The following is a 20750-nucleotide window of genomic DNA, read 5'->3' on the forward strand; positions in this document are numbered from 1 at the left end:
GGTAAAAGTAAAGGTTTTGGCCATCATAGTAGAGCAATTTGATTTATAGAGTTTAAGCTTTTCTGGGAGTAAATAGAGCCCCAACTTTGAAGTCAGATCAAGAATCAAACCTTGGTTTTATCATTGTAGCTACATGACCTTAGAAAAGTAGCAATCTCAGCCTCAATACTCACCTGTAGAATGGGGAAACTACTACTATCTTACAGCGGGACTTGATGATTTCTGATGACAAAGGGATAACTCTCAGCACAATGCCTGTCTCACATGACACACTCCAAAAATAAAATAATTTATGCAGTTTCACCTCAAAACAATTTACAAGTTGTGACTAATATTATCTCTATGTTGTAAAATAAAAATATGCACATGGAAAGTAACTATAAGTTTAATTTTTTCTACCTAGTTTAGATAGCCAGAAGTTGAAGATCAAGAATGCTAACCTAGATTTTTAATAAACTCTAAACTATATACTATCTCAATGTAGTCTGGAAAATTATGGACATAATTATGCCCAGGTAAAGTTTCCTTCTGAATTCTTAATTCCCAAGTATCCAGAGCTCCTGAGTCCCTTATAATTTATTTATGGAGAAAATATATTAGATGAACTTTTTGGGCACCAGGTTATTATGATGTAATATGCACTTTTTGATGAAAATGTAGCTTTGAAAAAAAGAAAGTGTGTGTATGTGTGTTAGAGAGCAAGGAAGAGAGTGACAAAGAGAGACAAATACACTTTGTGTTGGAGATGCTTAAATATAATGCGGTTGATAGATACAGAAATAAATGTAACAATAAAATTTATTTTAAAAAGTATTTAACAGAGATGTCCTGAATTTTCAGCTATGACAAAATTACTTTAATTTCCGCCAACTCATGGAAATTATGAACCAGAAAAGACCTTGGAGATCAAAGACTACAACTGAAATTTGATTAGACAGATAATAAAATTGAATTTTCTATGATCACTCACAAATTAATTTAAAATTTGGAAACCCAGACCAAGAACATTATTTAACTTTTGACCTTGGCATCATCATCCTTCATGTAACACGAAAGTAACTCTCCAAAAAAAGTCAGTTGGGAAACAATTTCACCTTTGAATAAAAGAGGTAACAAAGGTCATACAAATCTATATAGTAACAGATTACAAAGTATTAAAATCATATTGTGAAATATGTCATAACATGACATATCAAGAGTTCTCCAACAAATATTTTCACTCTCAAAAGAAATTACATTAAACCCATTCCAAATTAACATTAAGTAAGTTAGATCTTAAATTCCTGAGGGAATTTAAGTTCTTTAACTAGAGACACAGTAATGTTACAATTTAATCTAAAATAGCAATTTGTTTATATGTGGATAGTTTTAATGTGTTGCCACATGATATACATGTGGGTATGTGTGGAAATGAGTTCATCTGTGTTTTTGGTTTCCCTTGGGAAAAATAAAAACTCAAAAACAGGCAAGGAAGAACACTTGTTCTCATATTGCATCAATCTCTTTTTATATTTACATCTTTGCAGATAAATTTGTAGTTACTTAAATGTGTAGTTTAAATCTATGAATTACATTTCTGTAGTAACGCATTATCCACCTCAAAACATCAAGTTATTACTTATTTATTTATTTATCTGAGGACAAAGAGCCTTTAAGAAAGTCCAAGTTGTAAAGTTGGTGCCTCATCCTTGTGTTTTGTGAAATGAGGTACACGAGAGATACCAAATCATGTTAGTATTATCATGATAGGCCATGTCATTGTTAACAAGAAAGAGACCACCCTAAATATTTAATTTCTTTCAAATAGGAAAAATATTTTTAAATATTTAAGTACTATATCATCACTGATGTGCAAAATATTTCACATGAATATTATTTCAACTTGTGAAGTGGAATCTGGAACCCTGTGCTTTCAAAAGGCACGTCCATCCACTAATTCTACCTACTACATTCAGACTGAATACTCTTGGCAGGAGCACATGGAAGTGCACAGTCTGGTCTCTGGCAAATTTTGGGTTGAATTACAGTAGTTATTGGAATCTGTAAAAGAGAGACACCATGTTGTGTCTCTTAAAAAACAAATTGAAAAGGTATTTAATACTATAGGATGGCTATTTTCAAAGCAGTTGTCGCACCTGGCTGGTGTGGCTCAGTGGTTGAGTGTCGACCCATGCACAAAGAGGTCACCAGTTCGATTCCCAGTCAGGGCACATCCCAGATTGTGATCCCCAGCGGGGGCATGTAGGAGGCAGCCAATCGATGTTCTCTCTCATAGATGTTTCTATCTCTCTCTCCCTCTCACATCTTCTCTCTCTAAAAAAAAAACAATAAAAAAAAATTCAAAGTATTTGTCACTAAACAGATCTGCTGTTCATATTGAAAAAAGCATTTAATATCACAACTTTTAGTGAGATCATTTTATGTCCTCATTCTAGAATATTAAATAGAATGTTAGTTTTTCTGCCCCAATTTACTTTCTAAGTAAGCAAATTGATATTTCCCAAATTCATCTACCACATTTTTAAATGAAAAACAAAATCTGTTCATTATAGCTAAGTATTTGAAAAATTTTAATTAGTGTCCTTGTGAACATCAATTTAAATAACCTTTCGATTACTTCATTTATAAATGTCTAGTTATCCTCACTACTTACATCAACAGGCATGGGTCTATCTGCTTTCTTTTCCCTGGAATTCAGTCTTTTTCTCTTTTTTCTTTTCAATGCACAATATTTAGCTTTTGTAAAGGTCTTTAGCTATGTACTGAGCCATCACCTGCTAACAAACATATATTTATATAACACAGAAGACAAAATTAACTCAATTTTATTTTATTTATTTTCACATATTCTACTCATCACTTTGTTCATGGCTTCTTTAACATCCTTGTTCCTCAGACTGTAGATCATGGGGTTCAGCATGGGGATCACTGTGGTATAGAACACAGCCACCATTTTCCCCTGCTCCACAGAATCCTCGGTGGGACGTCTGAGATACATGAAAATAAGAGTTCCATAAAATATGATGACAGCAGTCAAATGGGACCCACAGGTGGAAAATGCCTTCTGCCTCCCTTCTGCCGAGTGCATCCGTAGAATGGCAATGAGGATGAACAGGTAAGAAATGATAACCACAGTCAGAGAATATGTGAAGTTAATGCCTGCAAGTATGATCATGGTGTACTCTTTGACAAAGGTTCCGGCACAGGCCATTTTGATGAGAGGTGGATCTGCACAATAGAAGTGGTTGATCTCAATTTTCCCACAGAAGTACAAGCCATACGTCCATAATGTTGCTGCCAGACTAGTCAGAAAACCATATATGTAAGGGAAAGAGATCAGTCGGATACAGACAACCCTTGACATTCTGCTGCCATACAACAGAGGTTTCCCAATCGCCATGTATCTATCAAAGGCCATCACAGCAAGGATAAAAATTTCTACATGGACAAGGGCAATGAAGAAGAAACATTGTACCAAGCAACCAGTGTAAGAAATAGTTTTTGTCTCTGATAACAGGTTTTCTAACATTTTAGGGGTGACATTGGAAGAAAACCAGATGTCAACAAATGACAGATGACTGAGAAAAAAGTACATGGGGCTGTTGAGATGCGGGCTGACCTGAATTAACATGATGATGCCCATATTCCCCACGATGGTGATAATATAGACCACAAGAAAAAAGATGAAGAAGAGAACTTGCCATTCCCGATGACTAGTTAGTCCCAAAAGAATAAACTCTGTCACATCGGTGAAATTGAGCATTTTCTCAGTTCTAAGTCAGTGTCAGTTACAAAACTCTGTGACAACAAGAAAGAAAGAAATTTAAAAATTAGCTATTGATTACTTATTAATTTATACTTTTATTCATGCCCACTTTCATTGTTTTCTTTGTTACATGTCTATGGCTGCCTTTTGCTTGATTTTCAACAAATCTTTTCTGAGCGCTCGCTGTGCAACAGGCTTTCTGAAGGCCACTAACATAGATAAATACACAGGTCCTATTACATCACAGTTATATGAAATATTGGGATTGAAACACACTAGTACTAAATATTGTGATTAGCTAAATGTATGAGACTACCTTTTAGATATCCTTCATTTCCAATGCTCGCATGTTTGGTAGTTTCACATTTTTAAGATATTTATGGAGATTAATACTTCTCTTTTGACCGTGAGTTAAAAATAAATTTTTATGTCATCTCTTTTTCATTATAAGTATATTCTCCATGATTAGAGATGAAAGCCACTTAATCAAATAAATCATCAGCTCTAAATGCCAGATACAAACATATTTTTAATCTAATCTCATGCTTGTACTCACTTAAACTGAAGTGGGACAAACTAATCACAGTCTTCATCAAAGCCAAGTAAAAAGGGTGAACCACTTGTACACATCCATACATATTCATACATTATACGTATTCCCTGCATACAGACTCTTTAGCATATATAACATGTAATTATAAGCTACTGGATGACACCCATTGTAATGTTCTAGAGACTCAAAAATAAGTAAGATAAGAGATTAATGTCACTATTTATAGTTGTATTAATGTAAATAAATTTTCTAAAACCATGATATATTCTTACAGAGTTATACCAGCAGCAGAAAGTAAAAAACACTTGACTCTTCTTTTGAGATCCAGTGGAGTTATGAGAAATCTTCTTGGATATTTGGCAAATTTATTTTCAAATATGGGTTGTATTATATAAGCCTCTCTCCAGAACAATGTTTTACAAATTATTTTCCTAAGAAAACACTAATGTCTTCCATAATGTTAATAGGGATTATGAAGAAAAATCCACAAGTGTCCATTCATCAAATAATAATGAGAAATATTTATAGCCTATCTGATTTCTTAGAGACACACCTTCTCCCTTGTAAAGTTACACTGTGAGTTCTGTGGGGTGAGGGGGAATTCTATTATACTTAGTCTAGATAGCACTGACTTCATCTGAAAATGAAAGAAAGTAGAGGAAGAGAGCAAAAGAAAGCTACAGAGACATTCCACTGGCATCAGTAAACATAGAATACAGATGACACCTCTATCCAACAAGCATCTTGAGATAGCTTTTCAATGGCACAATACATTTGTCAGAGATGAAGTTGTGTCATGACCTTCAAAGGTTAAATGTCATTTCTAGGGCAAATTATTATTCTGAAGACCCTTGTTTTAACCTCCAGAATTATACTTTGTTCAATTACCATTTGATGGAACCTATCCATCATTATCACTGGGTAGTGACCAGGAAAAAACAGAGCAGGCAACAAAATACACTTCATTGCATTAGTGAACAGACTCTTGTCCACACGGGTACTCCACTACCTTCCTTTCTCCCAATTTGGAAAGGAAAGTTTTATCTGGAGAAAGGTGAGAGCTAACAATCTAAGTAGATTAGACTGAGACTACCTGACTCCAGAGTCTCAGGCTAATTAATAAAAAAATTGAGACATTACTAATGGCTAAAAAATAAAAATAAATGATAACAATTATTATATGTCTGAAATTTGAAAAAACAACTGACTTGAAATATATTTTTATACAAGCAGAAAATATTTTACAGAGTTGAACATTTTATCTCTAAAATCCTTTGTTTCATATATAATGAATGCCAACCCCTACCCTCCAGTTCCAGGGCTTCAAGCTCCCTTTATGGGACTCGTTTTGCTTTAGAAGAGTTTGTCAATGTTCGATTTAACATCACCATTTGAATTTAAGCATACACAGATATACAGAGATAAACTGAAGCTGAGAAAGTACATGTGATCACATTGAATTATAGTGGCTATCAAACTACTATGCATAAAGCAGTTTCTGTTAAATTGCTTTAAAGGTTAAGTCAATAATACTTGCTTTGTTATTGTTCAGCTCGCTACTCATAGTCTGTGTATTAATAAATTGGCCAATATTATTTACTACCAATGTATCATTCATGTCACAAATGTTAAACTACCACCTTAAAGGAATATATTTATGAGTCTTTTAAAAATGAAAGCTGGGCCCTGGCCGGTTTGGCTCAGCGGTTAGAGTGTCGGCCTGCGGTACAGAGAGACCCGGGTTCGGTTCCCGCTGGGGGCATGTACCTGGGTTGCAGTTTGTCCCCGGCCCTGGTTGGTCGTGCGGGTGGCAGCCACTCGATGTGTCCCTTCACAACGATGTTTCTTTCTCTCTCTCTTCCTCTCTCTCCCTCCTGCTCTATCTGAACAAAAAATGGAAAAATGTCCTCAGGTGAGGATAAAAAATAAATAAAATAAAAAAATAAAAATGAAAGCTGGCCCAGCTGGTGTGTCTCATTGGTTTAGCTTTGATCCATGCACAAAGAGGTCACCAGCTTGATTACTTTGTCAGGGCACATGCCTGGGTTTTGGGCTTTATTCCCCATAGGGGGTGTACAGGAGGCAGCCAATTGATGTTTCTCTCTCATCAATGTTTCTATCTCTCTCTCTCTCTTTTATCCTTAAAAATGGTTTGCATAGCCCTGGCCAGTTTGGCTTAGTGGTTGGAGCATGGGCCCACAGACCAGAGTCATGAGTTTGATTCTGATCAAGGGCATGTACCTCAGTTGCAGCTTGGTCCCCAGCCCTGGTCAGGGTCGTGTGGGAGGTAACCACCAGTCGGTGTGTGTGTGTATGTGTGTGTGTGTGTGTGTGTGTGTGTGTGTGTCTTTCTCTCTCTCTCTCTCTCTCTCTTTCTCCCTGCCTCCCTCCCTCCCACTCTATCTGAAGATAACTGGAAAAATATCCTCAGGTGAGGATTTAAGAAAAAAATTATTTCCATATATACGTTGGGGCAAAAGTAAGTTTACAGTTGTTTATATGGAAAATAATATAATAATTAAATAATAACACAAAAATAAACTGTTTCACCTACTCACAACTGTAACCAACTTTTGCCACATCTAGTATCTAAGAAAAAGAAAAATAATACTAAACAGGAAAACAACTTGATAAAATCTTTTTCTCTCTGTTGGGAAAATGCTCTGTAGAGTGCTGCTGTATTTTCAGTTTTGGAGATACTTCTTGGAGGAAGAGGAATTGTGTTTCAAGTATTTGAGTGATCACTGTGAGCTGTCTGTGAATGTGTGCAGTCCATGGGAACAGGAACAGGAAAAATACACAGATGTATGTAAATTGCCCAAACAATGGTACTTTGGGGGGGAAAATTAATTTCTTAAATGAGAAGAAATAGGATTTTTAAAGTTTGACAGGTTTATATACAAGGACATATTAATGAAAAATGTTTTAGACACCACCATAGATAATAGACAAAATACAAAGAGGAAGAGAGATTCTGTAACCTGAAAAGAAACTGTGAACATGTCAACAGATCACTTGTATCTGAGTCAACAGAACATGCGTGTGCTCTCATCCTTGTGCATTTTTCAAAGATTAACAAGAGAGAACTTCTTTCTTGGAAATTCAGATCTAATTGCATTGTACCATGGATGATTCAGCACCAAAAAGGATATAAAAGATGGTGCTGTTGGTATTTTGCAAAAGCTAAATAAATAAAAACCTGAGTGGTGGTTGGCCGGGTAACAGTGATGATGAGTTGATGGAGTGATTAGGTCAGAATTAGGGGGCATGAGGTGTGAAAAGAAATAAAGAATTTGGGGATCTTAGAAGCACTTAGAGTATTTTCTTCACCATCTAAAAGCAAAAATATATACATAATTTTTCCATATTGTAACACTCTATTTCAAATTAAGTTACCAATAAATGTACATTCACTGCCTCCCAAGACCAGGAATGAGAAAATATTAAGTATTCCAGTTAAAGAATTCTGTTTCTATTATTTTGGTTGAATTCTGGTTCCATGACATTTTATGGACTTGGGCAGGTTTTATATTTTTGTTTGTTTGTTTTTAGTTTCTCTAGCCTTAATATGATGTAACAGCAATGACAGTATTCATTTCACTCTGTTTATGAGCATAAAAAGAGATATTACACCTTAACACATAATAAATATACAAAGCACCATTATTATTAAAGAAACTCCTGAAAATTGTAGCTTTCGTTAATAGTTTGTAATCAAATCTCTATAAAAAAATGTCTCCCCCCCCCCTTCATTTCTCTGTCTCACATATACAAATAACATACCTATGCACACAGATAACGTGTATGGAATAATTGGTGTTAGTTAATAAAAAATAAAATCCAAGATGCAGCCTTTATCTGATGGTTCTAGACAGATGCATTTTAATGCCAACCTGAGAATAAAGAGAAATGTCCCCAGTAAGGATGCAGAGCTGAAAGGGAATGCTGTATAAGAGATGGAAAACAACATATATATCAGGCAAAACAGAAACTAGAGGTCCATAAGAAACATTTTCCTTAAATTTTTGCCTTCGGAAAAAAAGAAGCAATTAAGAAGTGACCCTGAGGGAAGTACCTCTCTAGAGGAAGAGTTAACTGTTGAGTTCTGTATTTTCACTAATAGGTTTGCATACTTTCATTCCCCTCCACCCAAACGCAAGTTGTTTTGGATGCGTCTGAGATGACATAAAATTTGTTTTGGGTTTGCATTACACTAAATTTGGTGATAGTATTACTCAGCCTGCACAATGGTGTCTTGTGTTCTGTACCTCAATCTATGCCACTTGACTTTCCAGAGAAAGAGGAAACAAGTATTATTCCTTATAATTAAAACTGTACCTTATCAAAGCAGGAAAAATGTATCTGTTTCAACTTAGTTTGTAAACAAGAAAAAATAAAAACTTAATCATACCAATAATAAAGCATTCATTACAGTTAACACATCCAAACACTGTTAATTTAATGTAAGCTAATTACCATAATTACCTAAGGCAATTGTAATATTCCCATTTTTACAGACAAAAACAAACAAACAAACCCAAATGAATCTTGAAGAGTTTAGTTCCTTACTCAAGGTCACACTTTCAACAAATCAAAAAATAGATTCTTGCCTGTGCTCTGTCATCCTCTCCAGGTGTGGGAGAGCCCAGTGCTCACCCCGCAGGGCTCCTACTGCAGGGCGGTGGACAGCACTTTCTGCTTGGCACACTTGCCTGCTCACTGGTGCCCCTGCCTGGACTATTCTTCCTCCAGAAATAATCAGTTTTAGAATAACTTTTAAAATATATATATATGGATGCCAAAATGGCAGCAGAATGAATGGAAGATACGCAGACAATCTCCCAGGACCAAACTGGAATTACAATGAAAATAAAGATAAATCTTCAGGAAAAAGGAACAGAAAAGCAGCTTGGAGGACCATATAACCAGGGACACTGATCGATCCTGGTAGGATTGTGGAGGCGCGAGAGGGGGGCTGAGAGCCCACAGACAGCAGCGGCCTTAGCTATGAGCAGCACATTTGGGTTAAACTCCCAAGCAGCTCCACAGCACCAAGCTGGGACAGGTGCTAAAATAGCCACAGCCACTCACCTTGGGCTGTGGCAGAGGGAGGGTGGACCGGACTGGAACTATGTGGGGACACTCGGGATTTGGAGGGGGCTCAGAGCTTTTACTGAGTTGCAGCCCCGGAGAACCGTGGTCACCTTACTCCTTCCCAGGGGTCTGGGGTGGGGCAGCGGCCCCTCCCTCAGAGATTCAACCCCACATGGTGGCCACTGAAATGCAAATTGAGGCCCATTAATAACCAGCATCTGCCCCACCCTTGGGAAATCCCCTTATGTTGAACACCTGAGGGAGTTTTTTATTTAACTGAGAAGCCAAGGCTCTTCAAGTAACCTCTACTGATAACCTCCAGGCAAAAAGCTAGATGATAACTGTACCATTCCTGGGCTAGAAACTCTAACCAGGAAAGTAAGACTTAACAGTGGTGTTTAACGTGTGTCCTCCGTGGCTCATCCAAACCCAGGAGACGGAGCCACAAACAGCAGAACACCAACACCCAGAGGAAAAATTTGGTAGGTTCCAAAGCCCACTTTGATAGCCAAAATGGTGAAACACAGAAGCAAAGCCAAATGAAAGAACAAGAGACCTCTACTGAAGATGAGACAAATGAGGTGAAGTTAAGCAAGTTGACAGAACTAAAATTTAGAGCCATGATCTTGAGGAAGCTCAACAGCATGTGTAAGGACATGAGCACCATGAGTAAAGACATAGAAATGTTAAAAATCAACCAGTTGGAAATTAAAAACCACCAAGAAGAAATGAAAAATGACATATCAGAAATAAAGAATACATTGGAAGGTCTAAACAGCAGAGTAGAGGAAGCAGAGGATCGGGTCAGTAAATTAGAAGACAGGGTAGAAAAAATCAACCAATCAGAAAACCAAAAGGAAAAAACAATAAAAAAAAGATGAAGACAGCTTAAGAAAACTGTGGGACAACTAGAAATGTAATAATATTCACAAAATAGGAGTCCCTGAAGAGGAAAAAAATGGGCAAGGGTTAGAGAATATATTTGAAGAAACAGTGACAGAAAACTTCCCTAATTTGGTGAAGAAAGAAGGCATTCAAGTTCAACAAGCACAGAGAGCCACAAATAAGAAGAACCCAAACAGGCCCACACCAAGACATATAGTAATCAAAATGCCAAAAATTAAAGACAGAGAGAAACCTAAAAGTAGCAAGAGATAAGCAACAGGTTACCTACAAAGGAACCCCCATAAGGCTCTCAGCTGACTTCTCACAAGAAACACTACAGGCCAGAAGGGAATGGCAGGAAGTAATCAAGGTCATGAAAAACAAGGATCTGAATCCAAGAGTACTCTACCCCTCAAACTAGAACTAGAGGGTCAAATAAAGAGCTTCCCAGACAAAAAAAAAAAAAAAAAAATGCTAAGGAAATACATTAGCACCAAATGAGCACTGCAAGAAATGTTAAAAGGACTGCTGTAATTAGCAGGAGATATAGGAAAAAAAATAGAACCACACTAAACAAAAATGGCAATAAATAAGTACATATCAATAATCACCTTAAATGTAAATGGATTAAATGCTCTGATAAAAAGACACAGAGTAACTGATTGAATAAGAAAGCATGACTCATCTATATGTTGTTTACAAGAGACCCAACTCACAACAAAAGACTCACATAGGTTGAAAGTGAAGGGATGGAAAAAAATCTTCCAAGCAAACAAAAAGAAAAAAAAAAAAAAAAAAGCTGGGTTAGCAATACTCATATCTGATAAAATAGATTTCAAAATGAATGCCATAACTAGAGACAAAGAAGGCCACCACATAATATTGGAAGTATCTATCCAACAGGAAGATATAACCTTGATAAACATATATGCACCCGATGTAGGAGGACCAAAATATATTAAAAATATTCTGGAAGACTTCAAAGTAGAAACTGATAGCAGTGCAATCATAGCAGGGGACTTCAACACCCTGATGACATCACTGGATAGATACTCTAGAAAAAAATCAGCAAGGAAACAGATTCTAAATGAAGCACTAGACCAAATGGATTTAATACGTATCTATAGAGAATGACACCCCAAAACTAGAGAATTTACATTCTTCTCAGGTGCACACGGGACATTCTCAAAGTAAGACCACATGTTAGGACACAAACTAAGTCTCTACAAGTTCAAGAAGGTTGAAATCATATTAAGCGTCTTCGCAGCTCAAAATGGCATGAAACAAGAAATCAATTGCAACAAGAACATGCAAAGACATTGAAACATATAGAGTCTAAATAGCATTTTAATAAACAGCGAATGGGTTACCAAGGAGATCAAGGAAGATATTAAACACTTCCTGGAAACCAATGAAAATGAATACACAACAACACAAAGTCTATGGGATGCAGCGAAAGCAGTTCTGACAGGGAAGTTCAGAGCACTACAAGCCTACCTTAAGAAACAAGAAAAATCTTTAATAGACTATCTAACCTCACAGCTTAAAGAACTAGAAAGCAAAGAAAACCCCAGAGCAAGTATGAAGGAAATAGTAAAGATCAGAGCAGAAATAAATGACATAGAGTCCAAAAAACAAAACAAAACAAAACAAAACAAAACAAAACAAAAACAAAACAAAACAAAGGATCAATGAAAGAAAGAGCTGGTTTTTCGAAAAGATAAAGATTGATGGGCCCTTAGCTAGACTCACCAAGAAACAGAGAGAGGACCCAAATACACAAAATCAGAAATGAAAGAGGAAAAGAAACAACTGACACCACAGAAATACAAAAGATCATTAACAGAATTTTTACTGATACATCACCAAAGGCAACAGAAACAAAGGAGAAAATGAACATGTGGGACTACATCAAACTCAAAAGCTTCTGCACAGCAAAAGATACAATCATCAAAATGGAAAGGCAACCCACTGTATGGGAGAGCGTAATTGCCAATGATATATCAGATAAGGGGTTAATAAATATGCCACTATGGAAAACAATATGGTTTTACCTCAAAAAAATTAAAAATTGAACTCCCATTTGACCCAGTGATTCCACTTCTAGGAATATACCCTAAGAAGCCTGAAACACCAGTCAGAAAGAATATATGTACCCCCATGTTTGTAGCAGCACTATTTACAATAGCTAAGATCTGGAAACAGCCCAAGTGTCCATCAGTAGACAAATGGATAAAAAAGCTGTTGGACATATACACAATGGAGTACTATGCAGCTGTAAGAAAGAAAGATCTCTTATCCTTGGAGACAACATGGAGGGACCTGGAAAGTATCATCCTAATTGAAACAAGCCAAACAGAGAAAGATGAGTATCATATGATCTCACCTATTTGTGGACTATAATGAAGATAACAATCTGAGGAATGGGGTAGTCCCAGGGTACAGACTGACAATCCCCAGAAGAGGGGATGGTGGGGGGGAGATAAACAACAGAACTTATATACATGTATGCATGAACAATGGACATGGACAACAAAGCTGGGAACAGGGCAAGGAGGGAGGGGGAAGGGGGAAATCAGTGGGGGGGGGGAGAAAAATCTGTAATAAAAATAAATTAATTAATTTTAAAAAACTAGATTCTTATTTTGTTTTGTTTTGTTTTTTGGTACATGCCCTTAGCGGGAACCAAACCCAGGACTCTCTGGTCCTCAGGCTGACGCTCAACTTCTGAGCCAAACTGGCCAGAGCAAAAAATAGATTCTTGATTCCAGAGTTATGTTGTTAATTACCTCATTCTTTTGCCCAACAACTTTTAGAAGAGAAGACCGAAAATCTAAGTTTCTAATCCAAAAGGAGTCTCATTTTCACTATGTGATTTGTATACATGTTATATTATAGTCTTTATGGACTTGGGATAAAAAGAGTTAATATATCTCTACATCTTCCTCAAATTTTCTAAAGAAAACTTGTTTAAGTATATTTATAAAAACACACTCTAAAATCCAAAATGCCAACAAGATTGTGTTATCACCTTCTGATTGTCATTATAAGGTAAGAAACAAAGAGGATCTTAAATGGATACCATAGGATAGTATGTTCACATACAAAGTTTATTTAATGAGTACACATTTGAAAGTGTAAATGTATATAGTATAGTTATATTAATTAACATTGCTTAAATAGAGTTTATAACATATTCTACATAACGTACCATTGTCAGGGATGTTGTCTCCAATATAACAATGAGTTATGGTGAAATTATATTCAATTTTAGTATTTTTAAATTATAGTACATAATCCCAAAACAACACCTATTCTAGGTACAAGAAGAGATAATTACAGTTCCTTTAAAATCAGAATTGAAAGAGTAGACTTGTGAAATATTGAAGATCTATGAAAAAACTTTCCCAGTTACAAAATAACCTACTAAATCTGACATTGTATGAAAGGGGGAAAAGAAGATGATATTGTCAACATGTTTTCATCAAGTCAGATTTCATAGACCCACAGTCTTGTTTAAAATATACTTCTCTTAACCTTGACACCATTATTTTCTTTACAATTATATATTATCTTTGTCTATTGGTTGAAACCACAAACAACAAATTTCCTCAAAACTATCTGAAATAAATGGTTAATTTCCACCCCTTCTATTGAACTATGGGTCTCATCATACATTTGAGTTTTTTATTTAGTTAAAAATGTCCTATTGATTGGTCATGACCTCCATTACATCTTTTTTCCTGAGACTACAGATCATGGGATTCAACATAGCAATTACTAAAAATGAGAGAAAGAAAAATGGCGGCAGAGTGAATGGAAGCTACACAAACCATCTCCCAGGACCAAACTGGAATTACAACTCAAATAAAGACAAATCATCCAGAAAAACCACCTGGAGAAAACCCTTACAGCCAGGGACGTAAAGAGGACCCCAAATCAAGACTGGCAGAAGCTGCAGAGGCGTGAGAGGACTGGCTGGGTGCCCACAGGGGCTGTCTTAGCTGCGAGCAACATAGGAATTACTGTGGTGTAAAACTCAGCCACCACTGCGCTCTGCCCCAAAGACTCTTCAGTTGGAATTCTGAGATACTTGAAGAAGACAGTTCATGGCCCTGGCCAATTTGGCTCAGCGGTTAGAGCGTCAGCCTGCGGTCCAGAGAGACCTGGGTTCGGTTCCCGCTAAGGGCAAGTACCTTTGTTGTAGTTTGTCCCCGGCCCTGGTTGGGTTGTGCGGGTGGCAGCCACTCGATGTGTCCCTTTCACGTCAATGTTTCTCTCTCTCTCTCTCTCCCTTCCACTCTATCTGAACATAAAATGGAAAAATGTCCTCAGGTGAGGATAAAAAAAAGAAAAAAGAAGACAGTGCATGAAATATAGTGACAGCTGTCAAGTGTGATCCACACCTGGAAGAGGCTTTCTTTCTTCCTTCTTCTGAGCACATTCTTATGATGGCAAAAAGGATAAATAAATAGGAGATGAATAAAGACTATGAAAAGTTGAGACCTGCCAATGTGTGTGTGGTGTATTCTTTAATGAAATTTCCTTCACAGGTCATTTTGCTGAGAGCTGGGTCTGCTCAGTAGAAATGGTTGATTTCAACATTCCCACAGAAGTACAGACCATGGGTCCACAATGTTGAGATCAAACTAATAAAGAAGCCATATATGTAATGGAAAGAGATCAGTGGAACACAGACAGTCCTTGACATTCTGCTGCCATAGAGCAGAGGGTTTCCAATTGCCATGTATCTATCGAAGACCATCACAGCAAGGATAAGACTTCTATGTGGACAAAGGCAATAAAGAAAAAACACTGCACTGTACAACCAGGGTAGGAAATGTTTTGATCTCAGACACCAAATTTTCCAATGTTTTAGGAGTGACATTAGAGGAGAACCACACATCTGCAATAAGACAAGTGATTGAGAAATAAATACATGGGGCTGTTGAACTGGGGGCTAATCCTGATTAATATATTTGTGCCGATGTTCCCAATCAGAATGATAATGGAGACCAGTAAGAAAACCCCAAAGAAAAAAAGTTGTAAATCAGACTGCCTAGTTAAACCCAAAATAACAAATTCTGTCGTCACATCAGTAAAATTGAGAGTTTTCTCATATTTGATCCAGATAGAGATGCATTTTATGTAATAAGATAAACAGAAATCAAAATACACACACCAAATATAGCCTCATTTATATTGTCTTTTTCAACCCTATTCTCTTTCAATTCCTCTGTTCTTTTTCTTTTCAGCTTTCCTTTCTTCTTTCTCACATCTTTTCTTAGCAGTATATCTTTCTCTTATACATGTGTAGATGCATGAGAATTTTTTATAGGATAAGTGGTAAAATAATATAAAGTTACAGAAGTATAGTAACAGACTTTACTTGTCTGTACAGTAACTAGTTTACTTGTCTACGAAAATTTCATACGGAGAATTTTTGTTCTTGCTATCTCCTGGAAAAGGAAAGACCTTTTATTACTGATCCCAATTTTTGTAATGTACATACATTTTATCTATTCACTAGATTTGTAGAATTTAAAAAGTCAATAATGTATTAGAAATTTAGGCAAAGCCACAGGTAAAGAATTGTTATTCCATAATCAGAAAGTTAAATGACACCTCTATTGATTAATCTTGCAAATGTGAGGTGTTTATTATAAAAATGACAATGAAGTCACTCACATTGGTTTTTAAAAAATAATTAATTATCCTTATCAGAAAAGAAAGAAAGAAAAAGTCTTAAAGCATCACATTGCTTTAGTGATTTATAACATTTTGAAAATGCACTGCAAAAAGAAATCAATGTTTTGCCAGCCAATTGTCCACATTGCAAACAAGTCTGATAGAAATAAATTCAAGCTCATGTCCTCTTTTTAGACTCTTCTCCTCCCTGGGGGCTTGCAGCATTAAAGTATTATATGACAGTCTCTTTTGCTTATTTTTCCTTAGAACTTTGAATAAAATGAAAGCAATAAAATACTGAGTAAGGGCTTATATTATTATTCTATCAATTTTAAGTGTAAATCAATGAACTTTTCTAAATGTACTAGAAAGTTAAGAAAATATTTTAAGGGGTTCAAGGAAGTTATTTTTTGTTTTGACTGTATGAGATTAAGAGGGCTAACTGTCTGGATTGTCTAGCACATTCTAATATTGCCTTTTAAATAGTTTGAGCTTATTTGCCAGCAGCAATGTTTTACTTATTCCTATTTATTTATAGACCAGGGGATTGCACAGTGGAGGGTTCTTCATAAAACTATCCTGCATTTGCAACCAAAGTATAAGTTATGAAAACATCATCATCATTTTTATATTCATTCATTCACTCATTCATTCATATAGTTAATATTTTCCAGAAGAATCACTGGTTCTCCTCTCCATAATAAGCTGTTATGACCAACCTATTCCTTATCTCTGGAGACACATAACTTTGACTACCCATTATCATCTGAAGTCGGTCATTCCCTTCTCATTCCCTAAGTTTTGCCTCTATCTTAGTTTTCTTGTTATGTCTGTGCCTCTCACTGCTCATCTCCTCGTTGAAATGTGTGTGATAGAAATCAAATGAAGATTGGAAAAATATAAGAGGGTTTTCCCCTTTCCCAGAAGTTGGCAGCCAGTGAAGTAAAGTAAAAGGAACTGCACTACAGGTTGCCTCTGCCCAAATGCCAAGTACAAAGACTGTTACCCCATCTATGACTTTGTAAAAGAGAGAAATAGGCAGGTTTGCCAACTGGATTTGCATATCCTCTTTGCTCTACAGGGAGATCTGCATGTCTTTTGCCCTCTTCCAAATAATTAGCCATTTTCCACACATTTAAGCAAGAAACCTATTTATCTTTTCAGCCTACGCTATCCAAGCACTCATAAGAAACAGTTTTTACAACTTTATTCATTTATCTTATTATTCATAAATGTTAAGTGATGAGAACATTTCTAACTGCCTCTTTCCTACTTAGGACCAATGTAGTCAGAAATATAAGAAAAAAGGTAAATGGTATTAGACTTCAAGCTCTGAAGTGAAGAGTGTTAATCAGGGAGCAAATCAACCCCTATGAGCTCAGTCATCATCTCCAAGAAAGTATCTAATGTTAGTAGCTCTTTAGTGACGAATTTGGACAGGGAAGCAAAATGAGAATTGAATGATTGACACTCTAAAGAAGTCCATTCACATCTGCTTCCAGCTCAGTCTGTGGTGGGTTATACATAACATAAACTTCTCCCACCCAATTTGCTCTTTGAATGCTAAGTTTTACATCCTGGGAAATACTTCGGTCCTAGGCACCCCAAAACAACTGGTCAACTTAGGAAATGTCTGGGCCCATTATTTAAATAGCCAGAATCTTACAGGCACCTTCAGGTGCCATGTGTAACAGGGCAGAGAATTATAGAAAATCACATTGAGTCAAGTTGTTTCATCAGGCTGTCTCCATGTTAAACTCCAACAATTTAGGATGTGGAAGGGAGAATGAAGAAAGAACTTAGCAGTTTCTAAGTGGATCAATAATTGCATTTGACTACATTTTGTTGGTATTGTATAGTTGCTAGTATGGTACAAAACTTTAGTTCAGTGACTCTGCAAATGTGTATGAGAAAGTAAGAGAAAAAGAGAAAGACAGGTGGAGTGATAGACACATTGAGAATCACAGATACTAAAGAAGATATCTTTAGCAAAAATAACAAGAAAACAGAAATATGGTTATTTGATTACCACTTAGTGACATTTGGGGGAGAAGATTTCCACTGTTTGTTAGGTAAGCTGGTACATATTTCTACCACTGAATGATTGCTGTTCTTGAACTAGAGCCTCAGACCAAAGTTTCCACCCATAACCGCCATCCATTGTCACAGCGAAGCCTCTGTACCCCTTTCTAATAACCCTTCCAGAGCATTCTCTTCCTACTCAGAATTACAAGGACAACCTAGAGGGATAACAATTCAGACTGGTTTGATAAAAACACATAGACTCTTCCTGTGCAAGAATCTGCCTGGGCATGAAGCAAAAATGACCTTGGAAATATCTCATGTGTTATTATCAGTGGATAATTCAGAAGGATTTAAAGGGTTAGATTTTCCATTTTGGGGCTTTCTCAACGGAGAATGCAGACAGAAACCTGAAGAAGTCATTAAAATGATACCTATGACATTATCTATAATGAAAAAATGAATCTCAAGAGCAAAATAGGCCTCAGCAGAATTTTCTTCCTGTTTTTTTTTTTTTTTTTTTTTTTTGGTAAGTGCCCCTAGCGGGAGCCAAACCCAAGACTCTGGTCTGCAGGTTGATGTTCAACCACTAAGCCAAACTGGCCAGGGCTTCTTCCTGTTTTAACATGTTTTCTCTGTATCCTAGCAACTGCGTTGCATTTGCAGGGTGGGGGAGGGGTATCTTGGTTTCTCATGTGATATAATCATGTCATATTACATCAGTTACAACATATATTTCAAATAATCTGTACTTTATGAGTACAATTCTTTGTATTAATGAAGAATGTTCCTTCCATTTTTCAGTAAGAAAGAGCTGTAAAACTGAGAGAATAAGAGGTTATATATCATGTATATATCATTGATGAGCTTCAAGTGGGCTTCTCCATGTCTGAAAGAATTGATATGCTTTTCTAAAATCCAACTTAATTAAAATTAAGGTTAATTAAGATTGATACAAGTTAAGGTTGTTTTTCATTGTTGTTGTTTATGTTGTTTTGTTTTTTCACACTGTGAAAAAAGAAATTTCTTAATAAATGATTTGCATCCATACAAGATGACTTTTCATAGCTATCTTCCTCTTCCTTATGTTTATAGTTTCTACCCACATAGGAGAGAAGATAAATTAACATGTTTAAGAAATATGATTTAAAAATTTATTGATAAAGATAATTGTTTACAAATGTGGTGGGTATAGTTTTCAGTTCACAGTCTCTATATTATAAAGCATGAAACTTTATCCCTCTAGTTGAACATAATTAATATTTTGAGGTTCCATTTTACAAAATAGAAGAAATTTAACTTGACTAATTTCTCTCTCTGCTTTCCACAGGTATACACCTGAGTTCTAGGAAATGAATGCATTCCAAAGCATTGGGAAACACAGTTCTTGACTTTGATGTGATCATCTACTGACTGACGTTTTTTATGTATGTGTGTATGTATGTATTTATTTATTTATTTATTTATTCATTTATTTATTTATTCATTTATTTACTCATTTACCATGTGCCTGGGGTTTAGTTTTAAAAAATAGCACCTGCTCTCATGGAGCTTATGTTCCAGTGATATATCCTCATTCTATATGATGAGTCTTCCATATTTAGAACTCTGTGGACTCTTAATTTGTGCCTTCGAAAACAGGGACCATTCTGGAGCTACCACCATGGGAAGCCTTGGGAGACTGAAGCCCTACTTCCCTACAATCATTATTTGGGGAACTTGTAGCTTCCAATAGTTCACCTAGAAAAAAAGAATACAGGCCATCCTAGTACTTGAATTCTACAAATCTAATAGAACGAGTGTTATATACACCTTCCATTCCCAAATCCATGTAGAGAAATTGAATAAAAGACATAGATTTCTCTGTTTTTTCAGTTGATATCACCTGAAAAATTCCTATCTTACCCTTTGCCTCTCCCCTTCCTCAAAATTAGAATATTTTTCTAGATGTTTTAATAAATTCAACATTCACATTTATTATTTATTTCTGAGTCCCTTTTTCTTGCCCAATATGAATATATGTGTATAATATTAACTGGCATTAAATATTAAGTAAATAGAATTCTTATTAACAGTGATAACCCTAAAAAATAAGAATAGATTACCTACCAGTCAAAAAGTTTGTAAAAAATGTTCACAAACCCTGATGCCCATTTTACATTTTCTTATAATAATCAGCATATTGATAAATTGTATCTCTATTGGTAAAAGTGTTTTCAAGCCAAAGACTTATTTAATGAACTAATGGCTAGATTTTATTGAATAAATTAGTTTAACAACATAATAATCATTATATAAAAGCCATTGCTGTGTCTATTTTCTTAATTTTTTTAAAAAAAATATGTTTTTATTGATTTGAGAGAGAGAGAAAAACAAGAGACAAGGAAAGAGAGATAGAAACATCCTTGAGAGAGAAACATTGATTGGCTGCCTCCCGCATGCCTACTACTAAAAATTGAGCCCACAACCTGGACATGTGCCCTGACCGGGAATCAAACCAGTGACTCTTGGTGCATGGGTTGACATTCAACCAACTGAGCTACATTGGCCAGGCCATTCCCTTAACTTTTATAAAACAGGGCTAGCTGTGAGAGAAAACAGCATCAGGTTTGACCAGTACTTAGAATATCAGGTATATCCCTGTGCTACGTATTACTTCTCTCACTCCATAGTAATTCAACCTATGATCCCCAAAATGTATGTTTCTGTATTCAATATTTAGAGGTTTAGAAAGTATGCTTC

The 20750-nt window shown here is 36.0% G+C and overlaps 1 protein-coding gene and 1 pseudogene across 1 annotated transcript; both read right to left on the minus strand.

Moving 5' to 3' along the window:
* Positions 1–2761: 2761 nt before the first annotated feature.
* LOC118628349 (olfactory receptor 5M3) lies at positions 2762–3798 on the minus strand. Its single transcript, XM_036259240.1, has one exon. The coding sequence runs from the start codon at positions 3761–3763 to the stop codon at positions 2831–2833; it is 933 nt and encodes a 310-aa protein (XP_036115133.1). The 5' UTR covers positions 3764–3798; the 3' UTR covers positions 2762–2830.
* A 10187-nt stretch (positions 3799–13985) lies between these two features.
* LOC118628695 lies at positions 13986–17110 on the minus strand (annotated as a pseudogene).
* Positions 17111–20750: the final 3640 nt, after the last annotated feature.

The sequence above is a fragment of the Molossus molossus genome, unplaced genomic scaffold, assembly GCF_014108415.1.
Source record: "Molossus molossus isolate mMolMol1 unplaced genomic scaffold, mMolMol1.p scaffold_m16_p_13, whole genome shotgun sequence".
Lineage (NCBI taxonomy): Eukaryota > Metazoa > Chordata > Mammalia > Chiroptera > Molossidae > Molossus > Molossus molossus.

Bases quoted from the DNA above. Each gene is read 5' to 3' on its own strand.
- LOC118628349 (XM_036259240.1), bottom strand. From the start codon at position 3,763: ATGCTCAATTTCACCGATGTGACAGAGTTTATTCTTTTGGGACTAACT.